This window comes from Carcharhinus amblyrhynchos, chromosome 7 (assembly GCF_965287045.1).
Source record: "Carcharhinus amblyrhynchos chromosome 7, sCarAmb.v2.hapA, whole genome shotgun sequence".
Taxonomy (NCBI): domain Eukaryota; kingdom Metazoa; phylum Chordata; class Chondrichthyes; order Carcharhiniformes; family Carcharhinidae; genus Carcharhinus; species Carcharhinus amblyrhynchos.
Window position 1 is genome coordinate 6,763,650 of NC_137330.1, and position 25,955 is coordinate 6,789,604.

Here is a 25,955-nt window from a genome sequence, read left to right on the forward strand (position 1 = left end):
GATATGATTGAAAGATATAAGATCCTTAGGAAATTAGACAGGATAATGTTGGGAGGATGTTTCCACTCGGGGAAGATGTAGGACCAGAGGACAAGTTGCAGAATAGGGGGTGCTCATTTAAGACTGACTTGAGGAAGAATTTTTTCTGAGTGGTGTATCTTTGGAATCCCTTACCACAGGAGGCTGTAATGGCCGAGTCCTTGAACACTTTCAAGGCTGAGATTAATAGGTTTTTAATCAGTGGAGATTTAAGGGTTATGGAGAAGAAAGGCAAGAAAGTTGACTTGGTGAGTGTTAGATTAGCCATGATCTTATTAAATGGCAGAGTAGGTGAGAAGGCTGGATGATCTATTCTCATTTCTGTTTCTTATGGTCTTAACATGTGCAAGTTGCCAAAACTGTTCATTCAATGACCTTTCCTTAAGTTCACCACAGTTCTTATTTCCATGTTTGCACTAGTCTTTTAGTAATGGTAGGATGAAATTAGCAGAGTGATGGGTGACAACTGTGCGATTCCTGTCAAAGGAGTTTTTTTTTATTTTCACTGCATTCCATTAATTGATTGGTTCCCATCAGCACTTTGTTACTTCAGTGTCAATAATCCATAAAAAGATGTAGACTATATCAAAACTTACATTTTCATTTGACTATCTGATATCATAAGAGGCACAAGATGGTGCTACAAAGCTTGTGAGACAAATAGGAATTTTGAATCTCTGAAGAACTTCATCAGCAAACACTGGTAATGATTCATGTAAAACTGAGATAGTTAGCATATTTCAGAAATATAGTAGGTTAGATTTTCAATTATCAGGGGAGTGGGAACAGGTGCGATTTGAAAATCACATTCCCAGAAGGCACTTGCACTTCTAGAGGATCCCAGCATTCCCAGAGGACACCAGCAATTTTCAAAGGGATGGTGGAACAGGAAACCCGCTTGCTTCCAATTAGCCTCTTAGGCTCCTTGAGGAACGTGTTAATGTGTCAAGAGGGTGTGAAGGTGATTTTCAATTTGTGAATTGCCAAACTCAAAACAGTTTGGTGCATATTGATTAGCGCACATGGTACTAATGGCAGAATTTGAATGTCTTTTTAATGGTGGAAAACAAGGAGGATCTTGGCACCAGATCAAGCACATACTTTTGTGTGCATTGAGGCCGCTGGTCCTCCTGAGAGCATTTTGAGTTTTGGCACATTTGGCTGAAGTTTGTTGGGCTGTAGTTGACATGCATCGCCAACATTTTTCACCAGGATAGTTGGGGAGAAAGAGAGACTTGTGCAACTACGACAAGCAGTTTGTATTAATTTCTTTATATTCAATGAAGTTGACCAACTCAAGTGTGCCCTTTCTAATTGGAAAAACAAATGAATATTCAAACAAAATGGAAATGTATCTGAAAGAAAATAATGAATTAAGTAACTTCAGTTTCTTTTCTTTTGTATTATTACTGAAAGATATTTTTGTGGTGCCAATATTAACACATTAAGTAGGATAGCATGTGAAACAGTTGCTTTATTTTAAGAGAGCTCCATAGCCTTGAATTTTAAATCATTTGGCATCGTAGTTGCTACTGCTTCTGCTCCCGAGTTGGGTTGAGATGGAGGAAATGGAGGGGGGAAAGGGAAGCAAAATCTGCCATTTATTTCAGTTGTTGCTCAAACTTGGAAAAATTAAGAGTTTTGCTCTATTTGGCTTCCTACAAAATTTGTCCTTTGTCCAAATGCTGGCCTTGTTAGTAACACAGTAAAAAGTCTCACAACACCAGGTTAAAGTCCAACCAATTTATTCGATAGTGAGCCCACAAGCTTTCAGAAACACTGTTCCTTGATCAGGTGAAATTTTGTAGGAAGCCAAATAGAGCAAAACTCTTAATTTTTCCGAGTTTGAGCAACAATTGAAATAAATGGCAGATTTTGCTTACCTTTCCCCTCTCCGTTTCCTCCATCCTAACCCAACTTTGGAGAGCAGAAGCAGTAGCAACAACTACGATGCCAAATGATCTAAAATTCGAGGCTATGGAGCTCTCTTAAAATAAAGCAACTGTTTCGTATGCTATCCTACTTAATGTGTTAATATTGGCACCACAAAAATATCTTTCAGTAATATTACAAAAGAAAAGAAACTGAAGTTACTTAATTCATTATTTTCTTTCAGATACATTTCCATTTTGTTTGAATATTCATTTGTTTTTCCAATTAGAAAGGGCACACTTGAGTTGGTCAACTTTATTGAATATAGAGAAATTAATACAAAATGCTTGTTGCAGTTGCATAAGTCTTTCTTTCTCTCCAACTACCTTTTTACTGTTTATCCCAGTCCAACACCGGCATCGCCACATCTTGTCAGTAACACCCATAGCCCACAAAAAAGCTACCATTTGTTCATTCGTTCATGGCAGACTTGCAACTTGCTTCAATATTGACTATTGAGGTCTACAATTGCAACTAAAATCCAATTTAATGTTTTTAAATTTGACATAATGCTTATTAAGCACAGACCTATTAAAGCTTCTCAAAATAATATTACACAATTGTTTTCTCTGTCTTGGCTTCTGTGAATCAACATCTTATCTGTAGCTAACACTCCCCTTTTAAATTCCCAACAAATTGATGTGAAGTTTCTTAGCTTCCTGAAAGAATCTCAGATGTTTTTGTAAATTAGTTTTCATTCTGCCAATCAGGTACTTCTGAAACAGGATAATTCAGTATTGCTTAAGTGGACTGTTGTATTCAGTTGTTCCTTAATATTCTCAGAGGTAGTCCTTATTGGTACCCATTATCTTAAAGTATGCTGATTGCTATTGGATCATAAAGAACTCTATGACCAAGTGTATAACCAAAGTAAAGCATTTTGCTTACATTTATCTGGTAGTAATTCCTTTAATTTGGCCACAATACAAGTTTACAACCAATTGCGTTCAGAATCCTGTTCCAGCATATTTCAATACAAATACTGCAAATACTTTTTTAATATAAAAACAGAAAAAGCTGGAAAAATACAGTGGGTCTGGCAGCATTTGTGGACAGAGGAATAGAATTAACTTTGAGTCTGTATGGGTCTTCTTCAGAGAGGGCACGTATGATGGATTATATACTGTATAAGAGTGGATGGAGCAGTCAGTGATAGGCAGGAGCTAGGAGAGATTGAAACAAAGATGTGTAGAGCACAAGACAGAGGAAATGTTAACTGTACTGTGAAGGGCTAAAGAAATGTGGGGCGGCATGGTGGCACAGTGGTTAGCACTGCTGCTTCACAACTCCAGGGACCTGGGTTCGACTCCCGGCTTGGGTCACTGTCTGTGTGGAGTTTGCATGTTCTCATGTCTGTGTGGGTTTCCTCTGGGTGTTCCGGTTTCCTCCCACAATCCAATGATGTGCAGGTTAGGTTGATTGGCCATGCTATAAAATTGCCTTTGTGTCCTGAGATGCGTAGGTTAGAGGGATTAGTGGGTAAATATGTAGGTATATGGGGGTAAGCCCTGGGTGGGATTGTGTTTGGTACAGACTCGATGGGCCAAATGGCCTCTTTCTGTACTGTGGGGATTCTATGAAATATGTTAATAGTGGCATAAAAGGTAGGATAGTAGCATGTGTTGATGACTGAGCACTGACCATTGCTCTATGAAGTGCTAAATAAGAAGTCATTATGATCTGATGGGGAGACAAAGGGGTGGTTTTACATTGGGACATAAATTGTTTTGGATGAATAAAAAGGAATGGGGTCAGAGGGGCAGAAGGTGTGGAGGATCCCAAATGAGTATTGGTGTCAGTAAGTTGTCGGAGAGCACATTCCTTAACATGCGAAAAGAAGAGAAAAAGCGTCTTGTTAAAGTATCAGATGAGTTGAAGAATAAAATGGAACTCACAAGGATAGCTTTGAGAGAGGATGAATCAGTGCTGCTAGAGAGGTGTCGTTGTGTACGTGTAGCTGAGCGTGGTATTGTGTGTGGATCTCTGAATGTGGCAAATACTTTTGTCCAATTGCTTCAAATGCTGCTACTCTGAGCAGAGTCAAACATTCAATTCAAATAAAAAATACAACAATGTGACATGCTCAGTTATCTGCGTGAGAGAAATGCAAAAAAGTTGAAAATTGGATGAGGTAAATCAAGAAGATAGGAGAAATTTACAGAAATATATAAAGGAAATGTAAAATATGAAGAAAGATTAGAAGCTGAGAGAGGAAATATGAGGAACAGATTAATGATGAACATAAAGGAAACCAACAAGGACTTTTACAAGCATGTAGATTCAATAAGGCCCTGTTCATTGTACTTGACTGAGCGAATAGTAGGCACACTTAAGCTTTTGCAGAGAACGATGAATATGGGACTGTAGAAGTACTTGAGGGAAAGCGTGGGAGAGACTGAACTGATCATATATATTAGCAATCTTTAAAATAAAATCAAATGTGGTTGGAAGTAAAGGTCACCATGTTCAGTTAGTATGATGTGCATACCAGAATCTAGAAGGATTATGGTGAATACACAGCAGAGGCACAAAGCTTAATTTTTCTAAGTCTTTTGGAGACTGGAGTTGTACCAAAGCATTGGAAGATGACAAATGTAACACAAGAATGGTAAAAGAGGCCTCTGTTTTTTATACAATATTCATTTTCAGAATATGGGTGGCAGTGATGAAACCACATTTATTACTCATTCATTGTTAGTTGCCCAGAGAAGGCAGGAGTGAGTTGTCTGTTTTGAGCCAGGGAATTTCATGTTGTTGATCATGTGACAACGAAGGACTAACATATATACATCTAACTCAATGGTCGTGGTAATCTTACCAAGATGATTGATAAATGAGCAAACTTACCAGCAGTCCACTTGAATTTATAAAGTATGGCATGCTTAATTAATTGCATTATTCAAGGAAATTAGTGCATGAGGATAAAGGTAATATGGTGGATACCATTCATTAAAGCATCATACAAAAGTCTTATGAAAATTAAAGCACACGTTAAAAAGAATGTAGAGATGACAAGGGGACAGAAGTAGAGAATAGCTGGGTGGGTTTTCAAATTGACAGTTGTACAACCCAAAAATCTGCTGGGATCAATTTGTCACTTAAATAAGCAAGTAAATGTTTCAAACATGGGTAAAAGAAGTATAGAACTTGTAATACTGAAGGTCATTGGGAAAGAAGGATGCAGAAAAATGATAGATTCCATGCAATCCAGGGAAGATTAAAATGAGGTAATAAAGCAAACCAAGTAAGATAAAGTTGGCATCAAAGTAGCAAAGTTATGTTACTAATTTATTTTATTTGCGCTAAGTTTAATAAATAGCTTTTAGAGTTACAGAATGGTGGGTCAGGCTGGCCAATTGGAGTGTATACCCTGCGGTATAAGAACATAAGAAATAGGAGCAGGAGTAGGCCATCTCGCCCTTCGAGCCTGCCCGTGAAGTTGTGGATGCATCATATATCCTGGACAAACATATCTGTAGAAGTGTCAGCAGCTGCATAAGCTTGAGCCCCGTATTTTGGAACATGAGTGGCAGTTGAAGTCACTGCCTCGTGGATGCAATACAGAGGATATGTTGTTAGCATGTTTAGGGAGGAGATTGCACCGCAGGTTAGAAGTATACAACCAGATAGGGTGTGGATCCACCATTGCCATCCAAGACAAACAGACAGCTAGCGCAGGAGACCCTTCAGTCAATCCCGCTTGCTAATGAGTTTTCCGTTCTGGAAGCTGATTCAGAGAATGAACCCTTCGGGGAATGCAACCGGAGCCAAGCCTATGGCACCACAGGTGACTCAATTGTACAAGAGAGGAAGAAGAATGGAAGGACAATAATGAAGGGGGATTCTATGGTCAGGATCAGGCAGTAAGTTTGACTCCAGGATGGTCTATTATCTCGATAGTGTCAGGATCAAGGATATCACAGAGTGGCTGCAGGACATTTTTCGATAGAGGACAATCAACCAGAGGCCGTGGTCTACATTGGTACCAAAGACATGGATAGAAGGTCTTGAAAGCAGACCAGAGTTAGGAAGGAAATTGAAAAGTAGGACCTCAAGAGTCGTAATCACAGGAATACTCCCAGTTCCATGTGCTGGTGAGGATAAGAATGCTGAGGATTGACAAATTAACTACATGACTGGAGAAATAGTGTAGGAGGGAGGGCATCAGATTTCTAAGGCATTGGAACCAGTTCTGGAGCAGGTGGGACCTGTACAGTTGGATTGGTTACATATTAATAGAACTGGCGCTGATACACTCACAGGGAGATTTACTGGTACTGTCTGGCTGGGTTTAAATTGGCTTGTCAAGGAATGGGAACCTGAAGAGTGACCCAAATCAGAAGGCGGTAATCTGGGGGGGAGGGGGGGGGTGGTGTGTGTGTGTGTGACCCAAATCAGAAGACAAAGTTGGTAGCAAGTAGTAGTAATGGGATTAGAAGGCAAGGGAAACAAAGAATTGAACGTGTGTCAAACGCAGAATGCTGTCAAAAAGGCAAAATTAAGGGCACTCTACCTGAATGCGTGCAGCAACAAGGTGTGATCTAAAGGCAAATAGAGGTAAATGGGTATGATGTAATTACCATAATGGAAACATGGTAACCAAGACTGGAACCGTTTATTCAACGATATTGGACATTTAGCGAGGACAGACAAGAAAGGAAAGGAGATGGAGTTGGTAATGAGAGATGAGAAGAGCAATGTGTGTAATTTGTTTGGATGGAGCTCAAACAGCAAAAGGCAACGGGCCTTGGTTGGAGTTGTTTATAGGTATCTAATAGTAATGGTAATGTGCAGCATAGTGTTAGGAGATGACAGAAGTATGTATTATGGGTGACTTCAAATTGTACAAAGATTAGTTAAACCAAGAGAGCACTAATGCTGAGGAAGATGGGTTTCTGAAGTGTGTAAGGAATTGGGTTCAACAGCAGCATGTTGAAGATCAAACTAGAGGACAGTTCAATTTGAAGGCAATGTGTTAAAGTTGAATAAAGGAAATTATGAAAGCATGAGGGACAAATTGGCTAAGGTGGATTGGGAAAATAAATTAAAAGAAAAGACAGTGCATAGGCAATGAATAGTCTTCAAATAATCATGTCATGGCTTATAGCACCTACACATGCTTTCAGGAGCTAAAGAGCCAGTGAACTGTGGCTGATGAAGGAAGTTAATAATTATATACAATTAAAAGAAAAGACTTATAAAGTCGCTAGAAATATAGTAAAACTGAGGATTGGGAGGTTTTTAGAATACAGCAAAGGAAGGCCAATAAACTGATAAAGGGTGAACAGAATATGAATACAATCTGGCAAAAACATAAAAGTGAACTGTAAAACTTGTAAAGGTATGTTTCAAAAAAGCATTTAGCCAAGACCAAAGAAGGTGGATGAGGGCAGTGCATGTGATATTGTCTAAATAGAGTTTAGCAAGGTCTTTGACAAGGTATCACATGGTAGATTGTTGCATAAAGTTAAATCTCACGGGATCCAGGGTGAGGTAGCTAAATGGATACAAAATAGGCTTGGTGACAGAAGCCAGAGGGTGATTGTAGAGGGTTGTTTTTCAAACTGGAGGCTTGTGACATGCGGTATGCCTCAGGGATCAGTGCAGTGTCCACTGTTATTTGTCATTTATATTAATGATTTGGATGAGAATACAGGAGGCATGGTTAGTAAGTTTGCAGATGACACCAAGATTGGTGGTATAGCGGACAGTGAAGGTTATCTCAGATTGCAACGAGATCTTGACCATTTGGGCCAGTGGACTGATGAATGGCTGATGGAGTTTAATTTAGATAAATGCGAGGTGATGCATTTTGGTAGATTGAACCAGGGCAGGACTTATTCAGTTAATGGTAGGACACTAGGGAGAGTTACAGAACAAAGAGATCTAGGAGTACATGTTCATATCACCTTGAAAGTGGCGTCACAAGTGAGCAGAGTGGTGAAGAAGGCATTCGGCATGCTTTGTTTCATCGGTCAGAACATTGAATACAGGAGTTGGAACGTCTTGTTGAAGTTGTGCAAGATATTGGTAAGGCCACACTTGGAATACTGTGTGCAATTCTGTTACGCTATTATAGGAAGGATATTATTAAACTAGAAAGAGTGCAGAAAAGATTTACTAGGATGCTACCGGGACTTGATGGATTGAGTTATAAGGAGAGGCTGGATACACTGGGACTATTTTCTCTGGAGTGTAGAAGGCTGAGGGGTAATCTTAGAGGTCTATAAAATAATGAAGGGCATAGATCAGCTAGATATCAATATCTTTTCCCAAAGATAGGAGAGTCTAAAACTAGAGGACATAGGTTTAAGGTGAGAGGGGAGAGATATAAAAGGGTCCAGAGGGGCATTTTTTTCAGAGAGGGTGATGAGTGTCTGAAACAACCTCCAGAGATAATAGAGGCAGGTTCAATTTTGTCTTTTAAAAAGCATTTAGACAGTTACGTTGGTCAGATGGGTATAGAGAGATATGGGTCAAATGTGAGCAATTGGGACTAGCTTTGGGGTTTAGTAAAAAAAGGCAGCATGGACCAGTTGGGCTGAAGGGTCTGTTTCCATGCTGTAAACCTCTATGATTCTAAATGTGAGGCCACTGTAGGCAAAATCAGGAGAATTCATAACGACGATTAGAGAAATGGCAGAGAAGTGAAATGATTACTTTGTGTTTGTTTTGACAAAGGAAGATGCAGGAAATCTCCCAGAGAGATCCAAGGGGCTAAAGAGAATGCAAAGTTGAAGGAAATTAGTCTAAGTAAGAAGCTTGTATTGGAGAAATTGATGGAACTGTAAGTTGATAAATCTCCAGGATCTAAGTATTGAAAAAGGTTGCTATAGAGATACTGGATTCATTGGTGATCATCTTCCAAAATGCTTTAGATTCTGGAATAGTTCCTCAAGATTGGAAAGTAGCAAATGTCACCCCACTATTTAAGAAGTGTGGGAAAGAGAAAATGGGAGGACCCATTAGTCTTATATCAGTGGTGGAGAAATGCTGGAATCGATTATAAAGAATGGGATAAATAGACACTTGGACAATCATGAAATAGTTGGGAACAGTCAGGTTGGACTTAGAAATGAGAAGTCAATTTTTGATGCACTTGTTGGAGCTTTTGAATGTTACTAATAAAATTGACAAAGGAGAGTTGATGGACATTACTCCCATTCTGACCTGCTAATTTTTTGGCAGGTCAGGCCAGAAGCTTTACACGTGCGTCAATTTTTGGAATTCACACATGCTTTCCTAATGCACGTTCATCTCCAAGCCATGGAAATCCTGCATGGTTGGGACCATGAGCGTGGGCAGTGTCGAGGGAGCGGGGCCGGGGGGGGCTTAGTCAGCTAAGGGTGGGTCTTAGGGGGTAATTGGTGGGGGTATACCTCTGCGACTCGCTTGGGGCTGGCTGGGGGGAGGGGATGATTGTGGGCTGAAGATCGGGGTACTCTGGGATGGGAGGGGTGTCGGGGTTAGACCAAGAATGGAACAGGGGCCATGAATGGGCCATAGGGGGTTGCAGAGGCAGCGTTGTGGGAATCCCGAGCTGGCCAGCAAAGAGCAAGCTGACAGTTTAGGGCCACAGAGCATATGCAGAGTTCCAGAACTGTCAGACTCCGATGTGAATAGCAACCATCCCACTCCCCGCTGAGCTTTTAATGATATTTATAATTGTGAGCTCTGCAGTGCAGAGTGTAGGAGATTTGAGTCTGAACTCCCACTGAAAAAACAATCATGATTTACACCACTTTTCTGTGAATTCAGCACTTAGAACTTTTTTGGCAAAATCGCCCCCAGCATATTTGGACTTCTGGAAGACTTTTGATAAAGTTCCCCAAAGGAGGTTGATTAGCAAAATGCAAGTGTGGAGTAGGAGGGAATTATACTGTCATAGATTAAGGATTGGCTAACAGGTAGAAAACAAAGTAGGAATTAATGGGTCATTCTCAGGTTGCATGCTGTGGCTAGTGCAATACTGCAACAATCAGTACTTGGGCCCCTGGTGTTCACAATAAAATATATAAATAAATAAATAAATATGATTTGGATGTGGGAACCAAATGTAATATTTCCAAATTCACAGATGACACAAATCTAGATAGGAATATGTGTTGTGAAGAAGATACAAGACAAGTACAGGAGGATTTAGACAGACTTAGTGAGTGGATGAGAACATGGCAGACGGAATAAAATGTGGAATAATATGAGGGAATCCATTTTGATAGAAAGAACAGATGTGCAGAGTATTTCTTAAATGGTGAGAAATTAGAAAGTGTAGATGTACAAAGGGACCCTTGTGTCCTTGTTCATAAGTTGCTTTAGGCTAACATAAGAACATAAGAAATAGGAGCAGGAGTAGGCCACCTAGCCCCTTGAGCCTGCCCCGCCATTCAATAAGATCATGGCTGATCTGTCGTGTCTCAGTTCCACATTCCCGCCCTCTTCCCATAACCCTTAATCCCCTTGCCCATCAAAAACCTATCAACCCGCGTCTTAAAAATATTGAGCGAGGAAGCCTCCACCACTTCAACGGGCAGAGAATTCCAGAGATTCACCACCCTTTGAGTGAAGAAGTTCCACCTCAACTCCGGAATCAGCCTAGTAGACCTCCTCTGCACTCCCTCCAAGGCCAAAATATCCTTGCGTAAGTGCGGCGACCAAAACTGCACACAGTACTCCAGCTGCGGCCTCACCAGTGCCCTATACAGCTGCAGCAAGACCTCCCTACTTTTATATTCAGTCCCCCTCGCTATGAAGGCCAGCATCCCATTCGCCTTCCTGACCACCTGCTGCACCTGCAGGCTGGGTTTTTGCGACTCATGCACAAGGACCGCAAGGTCCCTCTGCACCGTTGCATGCTGCAGTTTTTCGCCATGTAAGTAATAGTCCTTCCTACCATTATTCCTACCAAAGTGGACAACCTCACATTTACCAACATTAAATTCCATTTGCCAGTTCCTGGCCCATTCGCCCAGCCTATCTAGATCCTTCTGCAGACTCTCCACACCCTCCGCACAATTTGTCGTTCCACCAATCTTGGTGTCATCAGCAAATTTCGACACCATACACTCGGTTCCCTCCTCCAGATCATCTATATAAATGGTAAATAACTGAGGCCCCAGCACCGACCCCTGGGGCACTCCACTAGTCACCAACCGCCAATCCGAATAGCACCCATTGACCCCCACTCTCTGCCTCCTATTTGACAACCAATCCTCTATCCACGCTAACACCCTACCCCCAACTCCATGCCCCCTGACCTTCTGTAATAACCTCTTGTGAGGCACCTTGTCAAACGCCTTCTGAAAATCCACCGGCTCTCCTCTATCCACCACCCTAGACACATTCTCATAGAACTCCAATAAATTCGTCAGACACGACTTCCCCTTAACGAAACCGTGCTGCGCCTGCTCTATCAAACAATTCTCCTCAAGATGCCTCGCTATTTTCTCCTTGATGACGGATTCTAACATTTTACCTACAGCAGACGTTAAACTAACCGTCTATAATTCTCTGCCTTTTGCCTGGCACCCTTCTTAAACAACGGCGTAACATTAGCCGTTTTCCAATCTTCCGGCACTTCCTCGGAATCCAGCGACGTTTGGAAAATAACCACCAAGGCATCCACTATCACCTCCGCCATTTCTTTCAGAATCCTTGGATGCATTCCATCCGGTCCTGGGGACTTGTCCACAATCAGTCCCTCCAGTCTGTCGAGCACCGCCTCTCTAGTGACAATAATGTCATTCAGGCCCGCCACTCCTACCATCTTTCCATCGCTAACACCCGGCAAATTATTCACGTCCTCCTCTGTGAAGACCGAAACAAAAACAAAACATGCAAGTGCAGTAAGCTATTAGGAAGGCTAATAGAATGTTAGTCTTTATCATGAAAGGATTTGAGCACAGGAGTAGTGAAGTCTTGTTTCAATTGTATTGAATCTTTTGTCGTAGTGTTCAAAATCTTGAAAAGGTTTAATAGACTAAAAAGTCTATGCCCTCATTTTCGATGGCAGAAGATTCAATAACCAGAGGGCATAGACTTAAGGTAATTGGCAAAAGAACCAGAGATGACCTCCTTTTGCGAGTTTGTGATCTGGAATGCAATGCCTGGACAAGTGGTAGAAGCAGATTTAATACTAACATTCAATAGGGAAAAGTATTATGGGACAATGGAGAAAAAGCAGGGGAGATTACGAGATACCTGATAGAGCTATGCTGGACTTCTGTGCTGTCGCATTCTATGAATGGAACATACAATCACATAACCCAATATTTAAAATGGATTTAGATAAGTTTGTAGAAAGGAAGAATACAGAAGGATTTTGGGAACAGGAAAGGAAATGGATTATGGGAAGAAAGGTCCAATTAGCATTCTTGATGGGTTCAGTGGACTTAATGGCCTCCTTTTGTGCCTTTATTTCCATGATTTTATCTGTCTCGATATGCTTTGTGGTTAAACTTTAGGAAACCTCTGAAGCAAGAGATAGTGGTCAAGGCAGGATTAACTGGGAGATCTGGATAGCAGGTAAATCTGTTCAGCGCCTACTCTGCCTTCAGTGTTGTTTTATTAAGATTAATTAAAAATGCTATAATGGTAAGTTTAAGTGGGACATGTCAAAAATAACAATTCTGGGGACGGTCTTCAGCCTGTACTTTGAGAATAGGCAAGATTATTTTTTAGCAAGATGTGCCGAGGTGTTTGTTATAGGTCATGTAAATGGTCTTCATAAAGCCAGAGTTTGTATCCCAGATGTCTTTCAAGCTTTGTCACAAAATAAGCGGTAGAATGATGAATTGGGCTGAGGAATCACATGAGATGGCAGTGTCAGTATGGAATGTGGTTTTGAATCCATTGTTGAAAAAAGCTATAGAACAACAATTGAGACAAATGTGTAGTGTAAGTAGGTACTTCAGGAATATGATCCTGTGGCATGAGCACAAGAGATATGCCAAAGGATCCCTGTCATGGGCAAATATTCACACAAAGCTACAAATGGTAGTTCCTGAAGGCCTGTATTCTTGCCTTGCCCTACATTTGTCAGCCTCAGCCTTTCAGTGAATTGAGTATACCCAGTATCTTCTACCATTATTTACTCCAGTTATTTCTGCCATCCAGGAATGCTCTGTTTTGTTATGTCACCTTCATTTATAACTAAAGTGGCGGAGGCCTAGAAAAAGAAATAATCAGGGATGCAAACAAATTTTGAATTTGATTAATTGGATGCAAAACAAGTTAAAAAATAAGTTTTTAGGTGAATTGTAAATACAGTAAAGTTTTGAAATGCCATCCAAGGAACTTCACTGATTCATTTTGAGTGATGCCCCTCAAATCCTTCTAATTTCTTTGAATGTGAACTATTGTAACCCAATATCCAAAAAGTTCAATACAACTTTCTTGAAACCCACTTCTCTTCCAACCTAAAGTAATTTCCACCACCGCAATGAATAAAAACAGGCTGTTCTGTAATTGCGTTGGGAAGAAGGGTGTAACTTTGAAGCTATTTTTATAACGTACTGTTCATTTTAGCTAAACAATGACTTGAAGAACTTGCATAGCTATGTGAAATAATGAGTTTACATATTGGTGTAAAAAAAAGCATATTGTTTCTTACTTGCTTTACTTTTATAAATCTTAATCCAAATTCTCAGTTTTCTTTATTTGTACCCACAGTCAGTATTTAATTACAAAATTATCTAGGAGTTTCAGTAATGAAGTAGCTGGAGGGAACCTTTCTCCCTCACAGGAGAAAAATACATCATATGTCATGGTGATGAGTATGGAAGGTTTAGGGAGGCTTTGTACAGACCCCATGAAAAATTGTGAACAATAAACCTAACTCCATCTCGAGAATTGTATATTATGGACATAATTTTATGATCTTTGGTGATGAAGTATTTTTATATTGTGGTGATTGTCTGATAATCAAGCATCAAACTTAACCCATGAGGCTATGAGAAGTCTGAGAAAAATGCTTTAAAATTCAATCTGCATTTGGACAATTTCACAATTAATCTAGGTCAGAACCCACTCAGTGCACCGGAGTATTCCTCTGTGAAAGTAGAGTTGCAAATGGTAAAACAACCATTATGAATTAAAATTAGTTATATAACAGTATCAATTTGTTCAACAAAACTTGCTGCATTATACTATAGCTTAATGCCTGATTCATCATGATTTGAAAGCTATGAACTTGGAACCTCATCAAGGATCCTTCAGGGCAGGCAGTGGCGTCATATTATTGACCCTGGACTATAATCCAGAGATTACAGGGTAATACTCTGGGGACCAGAGTTTGAATCCCGCTAGAGGAGATGGTGAAATTTGAATTTAATAGAAGTCTGGAATTAAAGATCTGATTATGACCATAAAACCATTGTTTATTGTTTAAAAACCCATCCGGTTCACTGATGTCCTTTAGGGAAGGAAATCTGCCGTCCTTACATGCTGTGGCCTACATGTGACTTCAGACCCTCAGCAATGTGATTAACTCTTAAGTGTCCTCAAGGATGGGCAATAAATGCTGGTCTTGCCAGTAACGCCCACATCCCATGAATGAATTAAAAAAAAAAGGAACGCCACCACCTGCAAGTTTCTCTCCAAGCGACATACCATCCTGACTTGGAATTATATTGCTGTTCCTTTACTGTCGTGGGATCAAAATCTTGGAACTCCCAAACAGCACTGTGGGTGTACCTACACCACATGGCCTGCAGCAGTTCAAGGAAGCCACTATGTTCTCAAGGGCAGTTAGGGATGGACAGTAAATGCTGGCTCAGTTAGTGACACCCAATCCTTTGAAAGGATTTTTAAAAAAGTCATACACACTGCTAATTACTGAAATCGCACAATGAATGTGGTGTTTATTACATGGGTGGGATGTTGGCAATGGGTTGTGGAGCTAATCAATCATGATCAATACTTAGCTATGATGATCTAAAAGAGCAAGTTTTCATGCATAAAATTTACATTTTGAGTTCTCCAACCTCATTCTGGTAGGAATGCAGCACTAATAAGAGAGTAAGCACAATAATATGCTGGATGTACCAGGCCAAAGGCTAGAAAAATGAATCAGTGAAGTTCCTTGGATGGCATTTCAAAACTTTATTGTATTTACAATTCATCTAAAAACATAGTTTTAACTTGTGCTGCATCCAGGTAATCAAATTCAAAGATTGTTTTGCATTCTTGATTATTTATTTTTCTAGGCCTCTGCAGTTTAGTTATAAATGAAGATGACATTACGAAACAGGCCGTTCCTGGATGGCAGAAGTAACTGGAATATATAATGGTAGAAGATACTGGGTATATTCAATCCATTGAAAGGCTGAGGTTGATGGATTCCCATTCTTTTTTGTGTATAGATGTTCTTCAGTGCTTCATGTGCTGTTAGCATATGACAACATGTAGATATTGATGTATTTGATTGAAATTTTCTTTCTTAAAATGTTTCCTTCTTATGTTGGGTATCTTCCCCATAAGTGTTAACCAACAAAATTATGAAAAGCTGACCACTTTAAAAGTGCTGACTTTGCAAAGGGACAGCATACAACTGAAAACCAGCACAGCAGACTGAATAAGAGAGTGCAAAGGAGCTCAGTTTGACATCTCAGCCAAAACAGCATATTGGGAGTGTCAAGCAATAAAATCATCTTCATCAATGAGTGACATATTTGCAATTTATGTTTTTATTAGTAGGAAAGAAATGTGACTAAACATAAAGATAATATATTAACTAATTTGTTTAGCTATGAAAAGAATGAACTAATTTTTAATATTAATCAGATTTGGAGAATTTTGAAGAGGGTATTAACTGGATGCAATAGTTGTAGACAACACTCAATCTGTAGTTCAAACCTGGCTAACTAGACCTCTGTTTCTGTACTCCCCTAGCTCTTGAGGAAGAGACACATAGGAAATGACATAGTCACAATTGTCTTTCAAGAGCCTGGAGCACTTCCTTTCACTCCCAGAAACATCAGATCCCACTTCCAACATGTTTTTGTCATTGTCAGAGTTCATAATCCATGCACAGAAAATGTCTGCTACAGGTAAGCACTCAACATCATGCAGTTACCTTTGAATCTATTACTGAAGTGTTTTAAACTCTTCTTTCATCACATGTATTTTTTCACAATTGAGCTTTCCTCCTGCACATCGTCTTAAAGTTGAGAGTATGTATTAAGCTGAATAAGCTGCTTTATGATCAGCTGGCACCTCAAGAAATTAGCTGTGTCACTTTGCTGTCAGCATAAGGCACTCATTTCATCACATGTTTCTTCTGAATTCCATCATTGTGTTTTCTTTTACAGCCAAGAGCAAAATGATCTTGACTGCAGACTTCTGTACATCCATCATCATTACCCCTTCACAACTTGTTGATTTGATGAGCTTTATTTACTGAGTGTAATAGATTCTGCTGTCTTAGTTTTTATTTCTTAGCATTAGAGCTTTATCAGTCAAGTGTCCAAGCGCTGCTTTGCATTTCCTAATGAGAGAAGGGAGTTTGAATAGCATTTGAAGTTGAGCAAATCACTACATTGAGTATTGTGCTCTGTTCTGGTCTCCATATTAGAGGAAGTGCAAAATAATTTACAAGAGTGATATTAGAACTGAGGAATTGCCTCTCAAATGACTGAAGAGGCTAGATCTTCTTTCTCTAGCATTGAGAACACCTAAGAGATGACTTAATGTGTTTGGTGGAGGAGACATACAGGTGGTGTTTCCACTTGTGGAGAGATCAAATCTAGGGGCCATGAGTAAGATGGTCACTAATAGGTTCAGTAGGGATTTTAGGATAAGCTTCTTTTGGTGAGAACATGGAACTTAGTACAAGGAGTTGCTAGACATATAGAATGGCTGTATTTGAGAGGAAGCTAGTTAAACACATCCTTTATAGAAGGAAATGCTGATAAAATTAGTTAAACTAACGTCTGAGGAACCTCTGTGAATCATGAGCACCGGCACTGAACAGTTAAACGGTCTATTTCTATGCCACAAATATAAAGCATTGTAGTTTTGTGATTAAATGCCCAATAGTTTGCAGCTTGAGTTAACAGCATGCCTTACATTTTGATGAAGTTGACAAAAGCTGGTCTTGGTTGTGGCAGAAATATTTGAGAATGGAAGAGGAAGGCAAGTAAACAAAATGCTCTGTGTATGAGTAAATGACCAAGAAATTGAACAGTTATAAGAAAATAGGACATGGGACCAGGTGTAGGCCATCCTAAACCTAGGCTTCTGCACCTAGATGGGCAAAGACTGTAGGTGCAGGCAAACACCACCACCTGCGTCCCCTCCAAACTGTACAACGTTCTGTCTTAAAACTATATTGCCATTCCTTCACTATCATTGACTAAAAATCCTAGACTTCCCTTCCAGCATAATGGGTGTACTTTCACCACATGGTTTGCAGCAGTTCAAGAATACAACTCAACATTATCGTCTCAAGTGCAATTAGGAATCAACAAAGAATTCTTGCATAGCCAGCTACTCTCTCATCTAGTGAAAGGAGAAAACATTTAGCCCTTTGAACCTGTTTTATCATACAGTAAGATCATGACTGATCTGGCTGTGGCCTTAACTCCACTTTCCTGCCCCCACAATCCTTGACTCCCTTGTCTATCAAAAACTTGTCTAATGTAGCCTTGAATAGTGACTTGCATATGTTTGAGGGGAAGCTAGACAAACACATCTGTAAAAGAAGGATATGCTGATGAAATTAATTAAACTAGAGTGTGAGGAACTTCTGTGAATCATGAGCACTGATATTGAACAGTTAAGTGGTGTGTTTCTATGCCGTAAGTATAAAGGATTTAATGGGTCCTAAAATGAAGCACAAACACTTAGCAATTGCGGGATTATGCAATTGGAGAGATCTTGGAGCACAGTGGGTGGTGCTCCTGTCTCTGAGCCAGAAGCTCCAGTATAAGTTCTACCCCACCACCAAGGATCGTGCGCTCATAATGTAGCTGAACAGTTTGATTATCAACTTGCAAGTCCTTCCAACACAAGTCTTTGGGGTAAGTCAACCATGTGATGGTAAGAAAGTTATAACATCACTATCTAAAGCTCCAGGTTACTACAAACATGTAAAAGTATATGTTTCCAAAGCAACTCAGACCACCTGCATCATCTATAACACACACACACCATTATAATTAGACAAACTCGGAAGAAACAGATTAGATGCATCAAGATATGACTCGAGATAAAACAGGAGGAATTTTAGATCCCTACGGCATAGATTTAAGTTCTTGTGCAGAGAGATGTTTTTATGCAATCAGTGCCTCCAAATCAATTAGCAGACAGTGTAAAGAGACATTTGCAACAAGGTCGATGTTGAATTCATTGTTGTGATATTAAGGAACCATAGTGTACTTTGGTTCTCAAAGCAAAGGATGTGGAATAGCACTGTGTGTTGGTTGCTAAGAAGATTAAAGAAGCAGATTCCATGGAATGGGATAAAGTTTCCAAACAGGCTGACTACAAGTAAACAGTATAAAGAGCGCAAAAATAATTCAAGAAGCCTTGGCATATCCTAGAAAGAGATAAGTAAGTTATGTGCAAACAGGAAGATCTGTTTAACAATGAGTCGAGTGCCACAGATTAGTGCTGAAAGATCTGCTGAGTGGCATGTCCTTTATTTGTATAAATCAGAAAGAATAGCACTAATGATCTGGATTGATAAACTCAATGTACATTGGCTAAATTCACAGATGAGTTCAGGCACAGTAGAGTCATGCTGAAGCAGCATATAAGGACTAAGACAATACCTACAAGTGAACAAAACAATGGTAATCAACATTTAATATCGATTTTAAAAAAAAACGACTATTTGCACATTGACAGAAGAGCAGCACTGATCATGCTTAATTAAATTTTATTTTAATAGTGGCGTTGAACAAACTTGGGGATCAAGTGGAAGAGCTTTGTCACCATATCTAATTCTAGAGCAACAATCTGATGCTGAATTTTGTTGCCAAGTCAGCACAATACAGGGTAAATTAACTGATCCCTTGCTCTGAGTGGAGAAATGCATGTGAAGTGAGAGTTGACAAAACTAGATTTTCAATCTTCAGTCCTTTGATTGGGGCATCAGTGAAATTGCAAGCCTGTGCCAAGGCTAATGCTCTCATCAATGATATTTTGAGTTTTGGCCAGCGAGACTTGGAACCATCAAAGCCCTAAAGTGCTGCAGAGAAGAGCTGCAAAACTGATCCATAGAATCACAGGATTAGGTTTTGAAAGGAGATAATTAAATGAAAGAGAACAGTTACATAAAACTTCCTTTGTAAGCCAGCTGTCTGCTGAAGCGCCTTAAATTTAATCTTCAAAGACAAAATATCCCTGACAAGCTGATGATCAGACCAGCATTCTGGACCTCTGCGAGAACAGGTAGAGTGCACATCCTTGAGAGTTCTCTGTCTAACATGCACTGGTGTTTTGCTATGAGGTACATACATGTTTTGTTTCAGTTCATCTGCTTGCTGGAATACTGTATTTGTAATAGCTAGATTAAACACTCTGCACTTTGAAAGAAGGGGCTGGCCATTGGAGTTTGCTCTCCCAGTAGTCTTCCCCATGAATTACAGTCTGTGCCCACTCTGCCATTGAAATCACCACTATTATATTAAGTCTGTCCTGGTGAGGTACTACTCTAATTATCAAGCTGAGATCATCACAGAATACTTCATCTGTTTGTGTCATTGTGGGAGCATATGTGTTAATGAGTGTTATATTCTGGTTAGTATGTTAGTGAAGAATCATGACTTGATCAGTAATCCTTCTGACAAGTGCATTAAGCTTATGTTCTAGTTCAGATCCCAATCCTTGCTACTTTTCTTTTTTTTTCAACATTCTCTTCTTTTAACCTAATATTATCCTTAACTTCCTGAGTGAGCCATGGACGGGTCTTTCTAGCTGAGTTTTTGTTTTTTGAATGGAATGTATTTTTGTTGAACTTTTCAAATTGTTTAATTTGAATGTTCCTCACTGATCATTTACCACCATACTTATTAGTCTATTTACCAATTAACCTTAGCCAGTTCTCCCCTCACAAATATGTAATTGCCTTTTAGTTTAAGACCCTTGTTAATAATTGGAGTATGCCAATTTTAAACGCAACCCGGAACTCAATGGTACTATCATTATTTCGCAGTGGATCTTTTATTACAACATTATTCATTAACCCGTCTTCCTTACAAATACCAGATCTAAGATAGTTTTATCTCATCAGTTTCACAGTGCTCCAAGAAACTATCACAAAAGCACTCTACAAACTCAACTTCTAGACCACTCTTGCCAACTTGATTGTTCCTGACTATGTGAAGTGTTGCAGGGCTTTTTGATGTTCAGCCTTTCTATTTATTACAACTTTATTCCCCTTGAAATAGCCAGACCAAGTCACAACAGCTGTTTAATTAAGGTATAGAGCTAGGACTCTAGTCAGCTACGGCCAGTAGAGGCCAGAATACAGTCATACACAAGCAGATATAGTTTCAGATTTGATTACAAGTAATTAACATGTACCAGTCAAGATATAGAAGTTATCTCTGTCTACTCACAGCTATTAATTAGAGTTACATCATGCATAAAATACTAATGTTAAAATCTATCATCACCATTGCATGCCTGCCTAATTATAATATCCAATCAGTGTAAATGTTTGATTATGTTGGCTGACCATTGTTACAAGTTATCTTTGCATCCCAATATGTGTCTGGATTTGTATATTTCAATCACCTCTTCCTATGTCCAGATGTCTGATTTAACGAATTCACTCTGATTAAGGGCCTTTGTTGGGTAAGCAAATGTATACTCTATGATTTCCTCCCTTGTAACTGAGCCCTAATACTTCTCTGGGTGAACTTTAATAAAGACCTCTGATTTCTCTCATAGCAGTTCATTTAATTCTTAAACTTGTGTAATCATTAACACTTTCATGAAGATTAACGTCCCCCACAATTATTACATTTCATTTGTTATAAGCTGTAATAATTTCTTGTTTAGTTCTTTGCCCATTGATGTAACTGCTATTAAGAGGCCTATAAACTAATCCCAGCAGTGTTTTCTGACTCTCACAGTTCTTAATTTTCACCCATACTGATTCTACTGCATGATCTTCAGAAGCCAGATCCTTTTTCACTAATGTTCTTGTGCAGTCCTTTACTACCATTCACATTTGCCACTCAGTCTATCTTTCCAAAATATTGTATACCCTGGGATATTTATTTCCCAATCTTGATCATCTTATAAGTATGTTTTTGTAATGGTGATTAAATCTAAATCATTTGCCACTATTTGTGTCACTAGTCCATTTATCATATTGCAGATGCTTTGTGGATTCAGATTAAAGGTCTTCAATGTCATTCTTTTGCTTCTATTCCCTGCCATGATTTCATTCACCAAATGTTAAAGTTTTATTGAACTCCCTGTCCCACTCTCTTTACCTACGTTACTCTAATGTTCTGATGCCTCAACCTTTCTGTTTGTATTTCTAAATCTCTCCACCTGAAACTTCGTACCCCCATAGCCCCCACATTGGTTTAAAGTCCTGTCAGTAGACCTAGCCCCAGGACACCTGATCCAGGCAGGTTCAAGTGGAGCCCATCGCAATGCAATAGCTTAGCCATGTGGAACACAACAATTGGCTTCTCCCCACCCACTCCAATTCATATCTAGCCTTCAGAAGATATCCTTAATACTGGCATTGAACAGGCAACACAACCTTTGGAGTTCCTGACCACAGCTGCAGAGTGTCTATCCTATTGATAATACTGTCCCCAAAGTGACCACATTCCTTTAGGCTCTCCCCTCTTCAAAGATGCCATGGACAATTCACTCACCCACCCTGCCATCCTGCACACAGGTAACAAGCACCTCCTTCATACCCCTTGATCAAAGTAACTGGCTGATGCTCATTCATCACTACATGCTTGTTCCCTGTACCTGCCTGACCATTGACCAACTCTAATGTTCTGCCTAACCTGAGGGGGTGTGACTACCTCCTGGAACAAAGTGTACAAGTAGTTGTTCCCCTCTCCGATTCCTCATAATGTCTGCATCTCAGACACTAGCTCAGGAACACTAAGCCAAAGTTGCGTAACCTACAGAGACTTGCTGTAATATGGTTGTCTGGAGTTTCAGTGCATTCCACAGATTCCCATATGCTGCAGTGATGGCACATCACCAGCCCTGTTAGTTCTTTCCAAGCTTATTAACTAATTGATTAATTAAATAAATAATTTACAGAGCTGAAGTAATAGAAAGTTGCACTTAGCTCATTTGGATATGAAGGAAGCAATGAAAAAAGAAACGATCTTTGCCCTTTTGCACCAAATTCCCATCTGATCCAAATTCCTAATTATTCACATTGTCCGTATCTCACTCTGACATAATCTCCTCTCCATTCATCCCCTTACACTGTGGTATAACGTTGGTGCAATGAATGTGTGCAACGAGTGTAGCATTGAAAGAACGTGGGTTTGATTTTGAAGTTGTCCTTTTCCTATACAAACTGCTGAACAGACCAAAGAATTTGTTATCCTTGACATTGCCATCCAATTCTTTTGAACTATTGTGATTTTCCATACTGTCAGCCAATGTATACCTTGATAGTTAATCCAAACTAGGGCTTTTAAAGTCAGAGTAATCTTTTCCTAGGTAGATTGTCAGTTGAGGCTGATGAGCCCTACCAGCCCAGAGCTGTCTGGTTAGAGGTACCTAACATCCACCTTCACACCTTTGCCTACAGTTTTAAACGTGGATCAGCACGTGAAGTCAGGCAGTTGAGTTTGATTAGGAGAGGCTAGTTCAGTCACTGTCCAAGTGGGAATATTTATAGATGAAAAGTATCACAAGTCTCTTCACTGTCTCAGTCCTTCCTAACCCTTTGCCCCCCTTTGAAGTTTGATATAACTGTTCTTAAAGGCACATTACAGGGTGTCTCAAACCTAGATATTAAGATGATCTGAAAGCCAAACTCTGGGCTTGCGAGCTGAATTCCAATACATAGGGGCAAAAAAAGTCTTTGACCAAACCAAATGCAGAAGTCTCTATCATTACGCAGTTTCGACATTTGAGGAGAATAGAGTCATAAGAACATAAGAAATAGGAGCAGGAGTAGGCCATCTAGCCCTTCGAGCCTGCCCTGCCATTCAATAAGATCATGGCTGATCTGAAGTGGATCAGTTCCACTTTCCCGCCTGCTCCCCGTAATCCTTAATTCCCTTATCAATAGAAATCTATCCACCCGTGATTTAAACATATTCAACGAGGTAGCCTCCACCACTTCAATGGGCAGAGAATTCCAGAGATTCACCACCCTCTGAGAGAAGTTCCTCCTCAAATCTGTTATAAACTGCGCCACCACCACCACCAAACCCCCCCCCCCCCCCCCCCCCCCCCCTTATTTGAGGCTGTGCCCTCTAATTCTGGTTTCCTTGCTAAGTGGAAAGAATCTCTCTACCTTTACCTTATCTAGCCCCTTCATTATTTTGTAAGTCTCTATAAGATCCCCCCTCAGCCTTCTAAACTTAAGGGCATGCGAGCTTGGCGCAAAGCCAATGGCCTCCAACATGACTTCATGTACAGTATTTGCAGTTGATTATGCAAATTGAGCCTGGGCCTAACATCACACATGTGATGATATCAACTGAAAATGTAAACTTTTTTTTCCTCTTGTTGAACACTCATCCCTCAACTTGACAGGCAAATCCATCATCGCCCATTGAATAAAAGAGAAGTGTACTCTTGATCCTTAGCATAGTTTCAAATTAAGTTACAACTGCAGAATGAGACCGAATCGACTAGATACCAACTGATTGGGGAGCAGCGGGGAGGCAAGTTCAGGATTCATTGATTTGCATTTCTTTCTGTCAAGAATGATCAAAAAATGGTCTTCTCAGTGAGGTCAGGAAAGCAAAATTCACTCAGAGAAACTGATGGTGGAGATTCTAAGTTTCTGTGAACAATGATTGCTATAAGCCAAATGGCCTTCCTGCTCTGTATCTATTACAGGTTCATAATGGAATTGACCAAGGAGGTAGTATTCCTCTGTGCTATGTGCAACAAAATTAAAAGCCCATTTATAATTTCACAATTACACTCTAGGAAAAAGCGCCCTGTTTCCATTCTGATAAGGGGAACGGAATGCTAAATTAGTCTTCAGTTCATGGTATTTTGCATGTGTAAATGATGTGCGATTTGATTCGGATGCTGAACGCTTATTTATTTCTGTTATCTATGTCCTACTAATGGACCTTGTTAACCAACATCTAGTCGACTTGCTTGGAAATTAATATTGCCCAAGCTAAAACCTATTAATTTAATTGTAGAGCATTCTTTTCTCTTTAGTTTCAGTGGTCATTGATTTAATGCAAAATTAAGTGATCTTTAAAACTAATGTCTCAGCATCTGACAGAGCAAGTCCACTTGGAAAGAATGGATAATTAGTCATGTTGCAGTAACAACACAGCCACACTGCTAATGGTGAAAAAGTGATTTCCTTCATGTTCTGAGTGGATACATTACTAAAAGTTCAACTTAACCACATTATGGGTCCTAATTGGTGTCACCTGGTTTTCGTTTTTCTGGAAATGCCTATGATTATATCCTGAACTGGTAACCTTGTTGCTTATCATTCACAAGCCCGTAACCAACCACACTTTTTTTTTAAAAATGTCATGTAATTTTTATGAAGTTGTGATCCATTCAACTTGTTAAAACTTAACCTGCTAAAGTTACATTTTCAGTTCTTCCTAGGCTGGAAAAGGATTTTTTGCATTGCTTAAAGGTTTCTTAAAAGGGATGCTGGATGATGAAATACTCATCACTTGCTCCAATAACAAAAGTTTTTTAAAAATCCATTCATGTCATCGCTGGCCGGACCAGCATTTGTTGAATTGAGTTCATGATGGGCCATTTCAGTGGTCAGTTAGGAATTAACCACATCGCTGTGGGTCTGGAGTTATATGTAGTCCAGGCCAGGTAAAATTTCCTTCTGAAAAGGATATTAGTGAGCTAGATGGATTGACATTTAGGTGTTTAATTGCAAATTTTTTATTCAATTCAAATATCATCTTTTGCCATGGTGGGATTTGGACCCAGATCCCCAGAGCATTACCCTGTGTCTCTGGATTATTAATTCAGCGACTACACCTCTGCCTCCCTGGTGCTCAGTATCATCCATAACAAAGCAACCTATTTAATTGTCACCCCATCCACCTCACTCTCTCCACCACCAGCATATTGTGACTTCAGTGTGTACCCTGTACAAGATGCAAGTCATGTAAGTTGCCAAGGCAGCACGTTTCAAAGTTGTGACCTCCACCACCTTAAAAGGCAAGAGTAGCTGGTGCATGGAAAATGATCACCTCCAGGTTCCCTTGCTGGTTACACAGCATTCTGCCTTGGGACACATATTGCTGTTCTTTCTTCGACAAAATTCTGAAAGTCTCTAACTAAGAAGACTAATGTTATGTTGTGGCATTCTAGCATCATCAAGAGATTTCAAACTCAGTTAGGAACATATGATATTCATCGATAAGGGAAACTTGGGTACAGAAGTGTTGCAGCTCTAGGCTGCCCTGAAGTCGAGCTCCAGTCTTTGCAAGCTTACTGTATGGCTGCCTAAGTGAGTACTGGATCCTCTGGGGTGATCACTTACTGGGTTTCCACTGGTCTGTCAAATCAGGTGACTCACTTCTGCTATACTACCTTAAAGAGCATAACATCCCTCCCCTTTAACTTATTTTATAATCTTCAGATTCAATTTACTCAACTCACATTCTAAATACACACAAGTTATACATTTGTAAATCAATGAAGCAGTTGTTCAATGGAGTGACTTGCATTTAACATAACCCTTCTGGAAAGTTACAACGACTAGTACATTCGTTGCATGGATTTCAGCAGCTCAGAAAGGTGGCATCTGGGGATAGGCAATAATTGCTGATCTTGCCAGTGACACCCAATTTCTATGAATTAAT

General features: G+C 39.8%; 1 protein-coding gene across 1 annotated transcript in view; it reads left to right on the forward strand.

The window, feature by feature from the left end:
• LOC145345345 (signal-induced proliferation-associated 1-like protein 2) overlaps positions 1-25,955 on the forward strand; it is a 505,672-nt gene that overhangs the window by 242,032 nt on the left and 237,685 nt on the right. Inside the window, exon 8 of the mRNA XM_080193160.1 lies at positions 15,859-16,016. Within this exon, the coding sequence (XP_080049286.1) occupies positions 15,859-16,016 (158 nt within the window). The remainder of the gene's footprint in view (positions 1-15,858; positions 16,017-25,955) is intronic.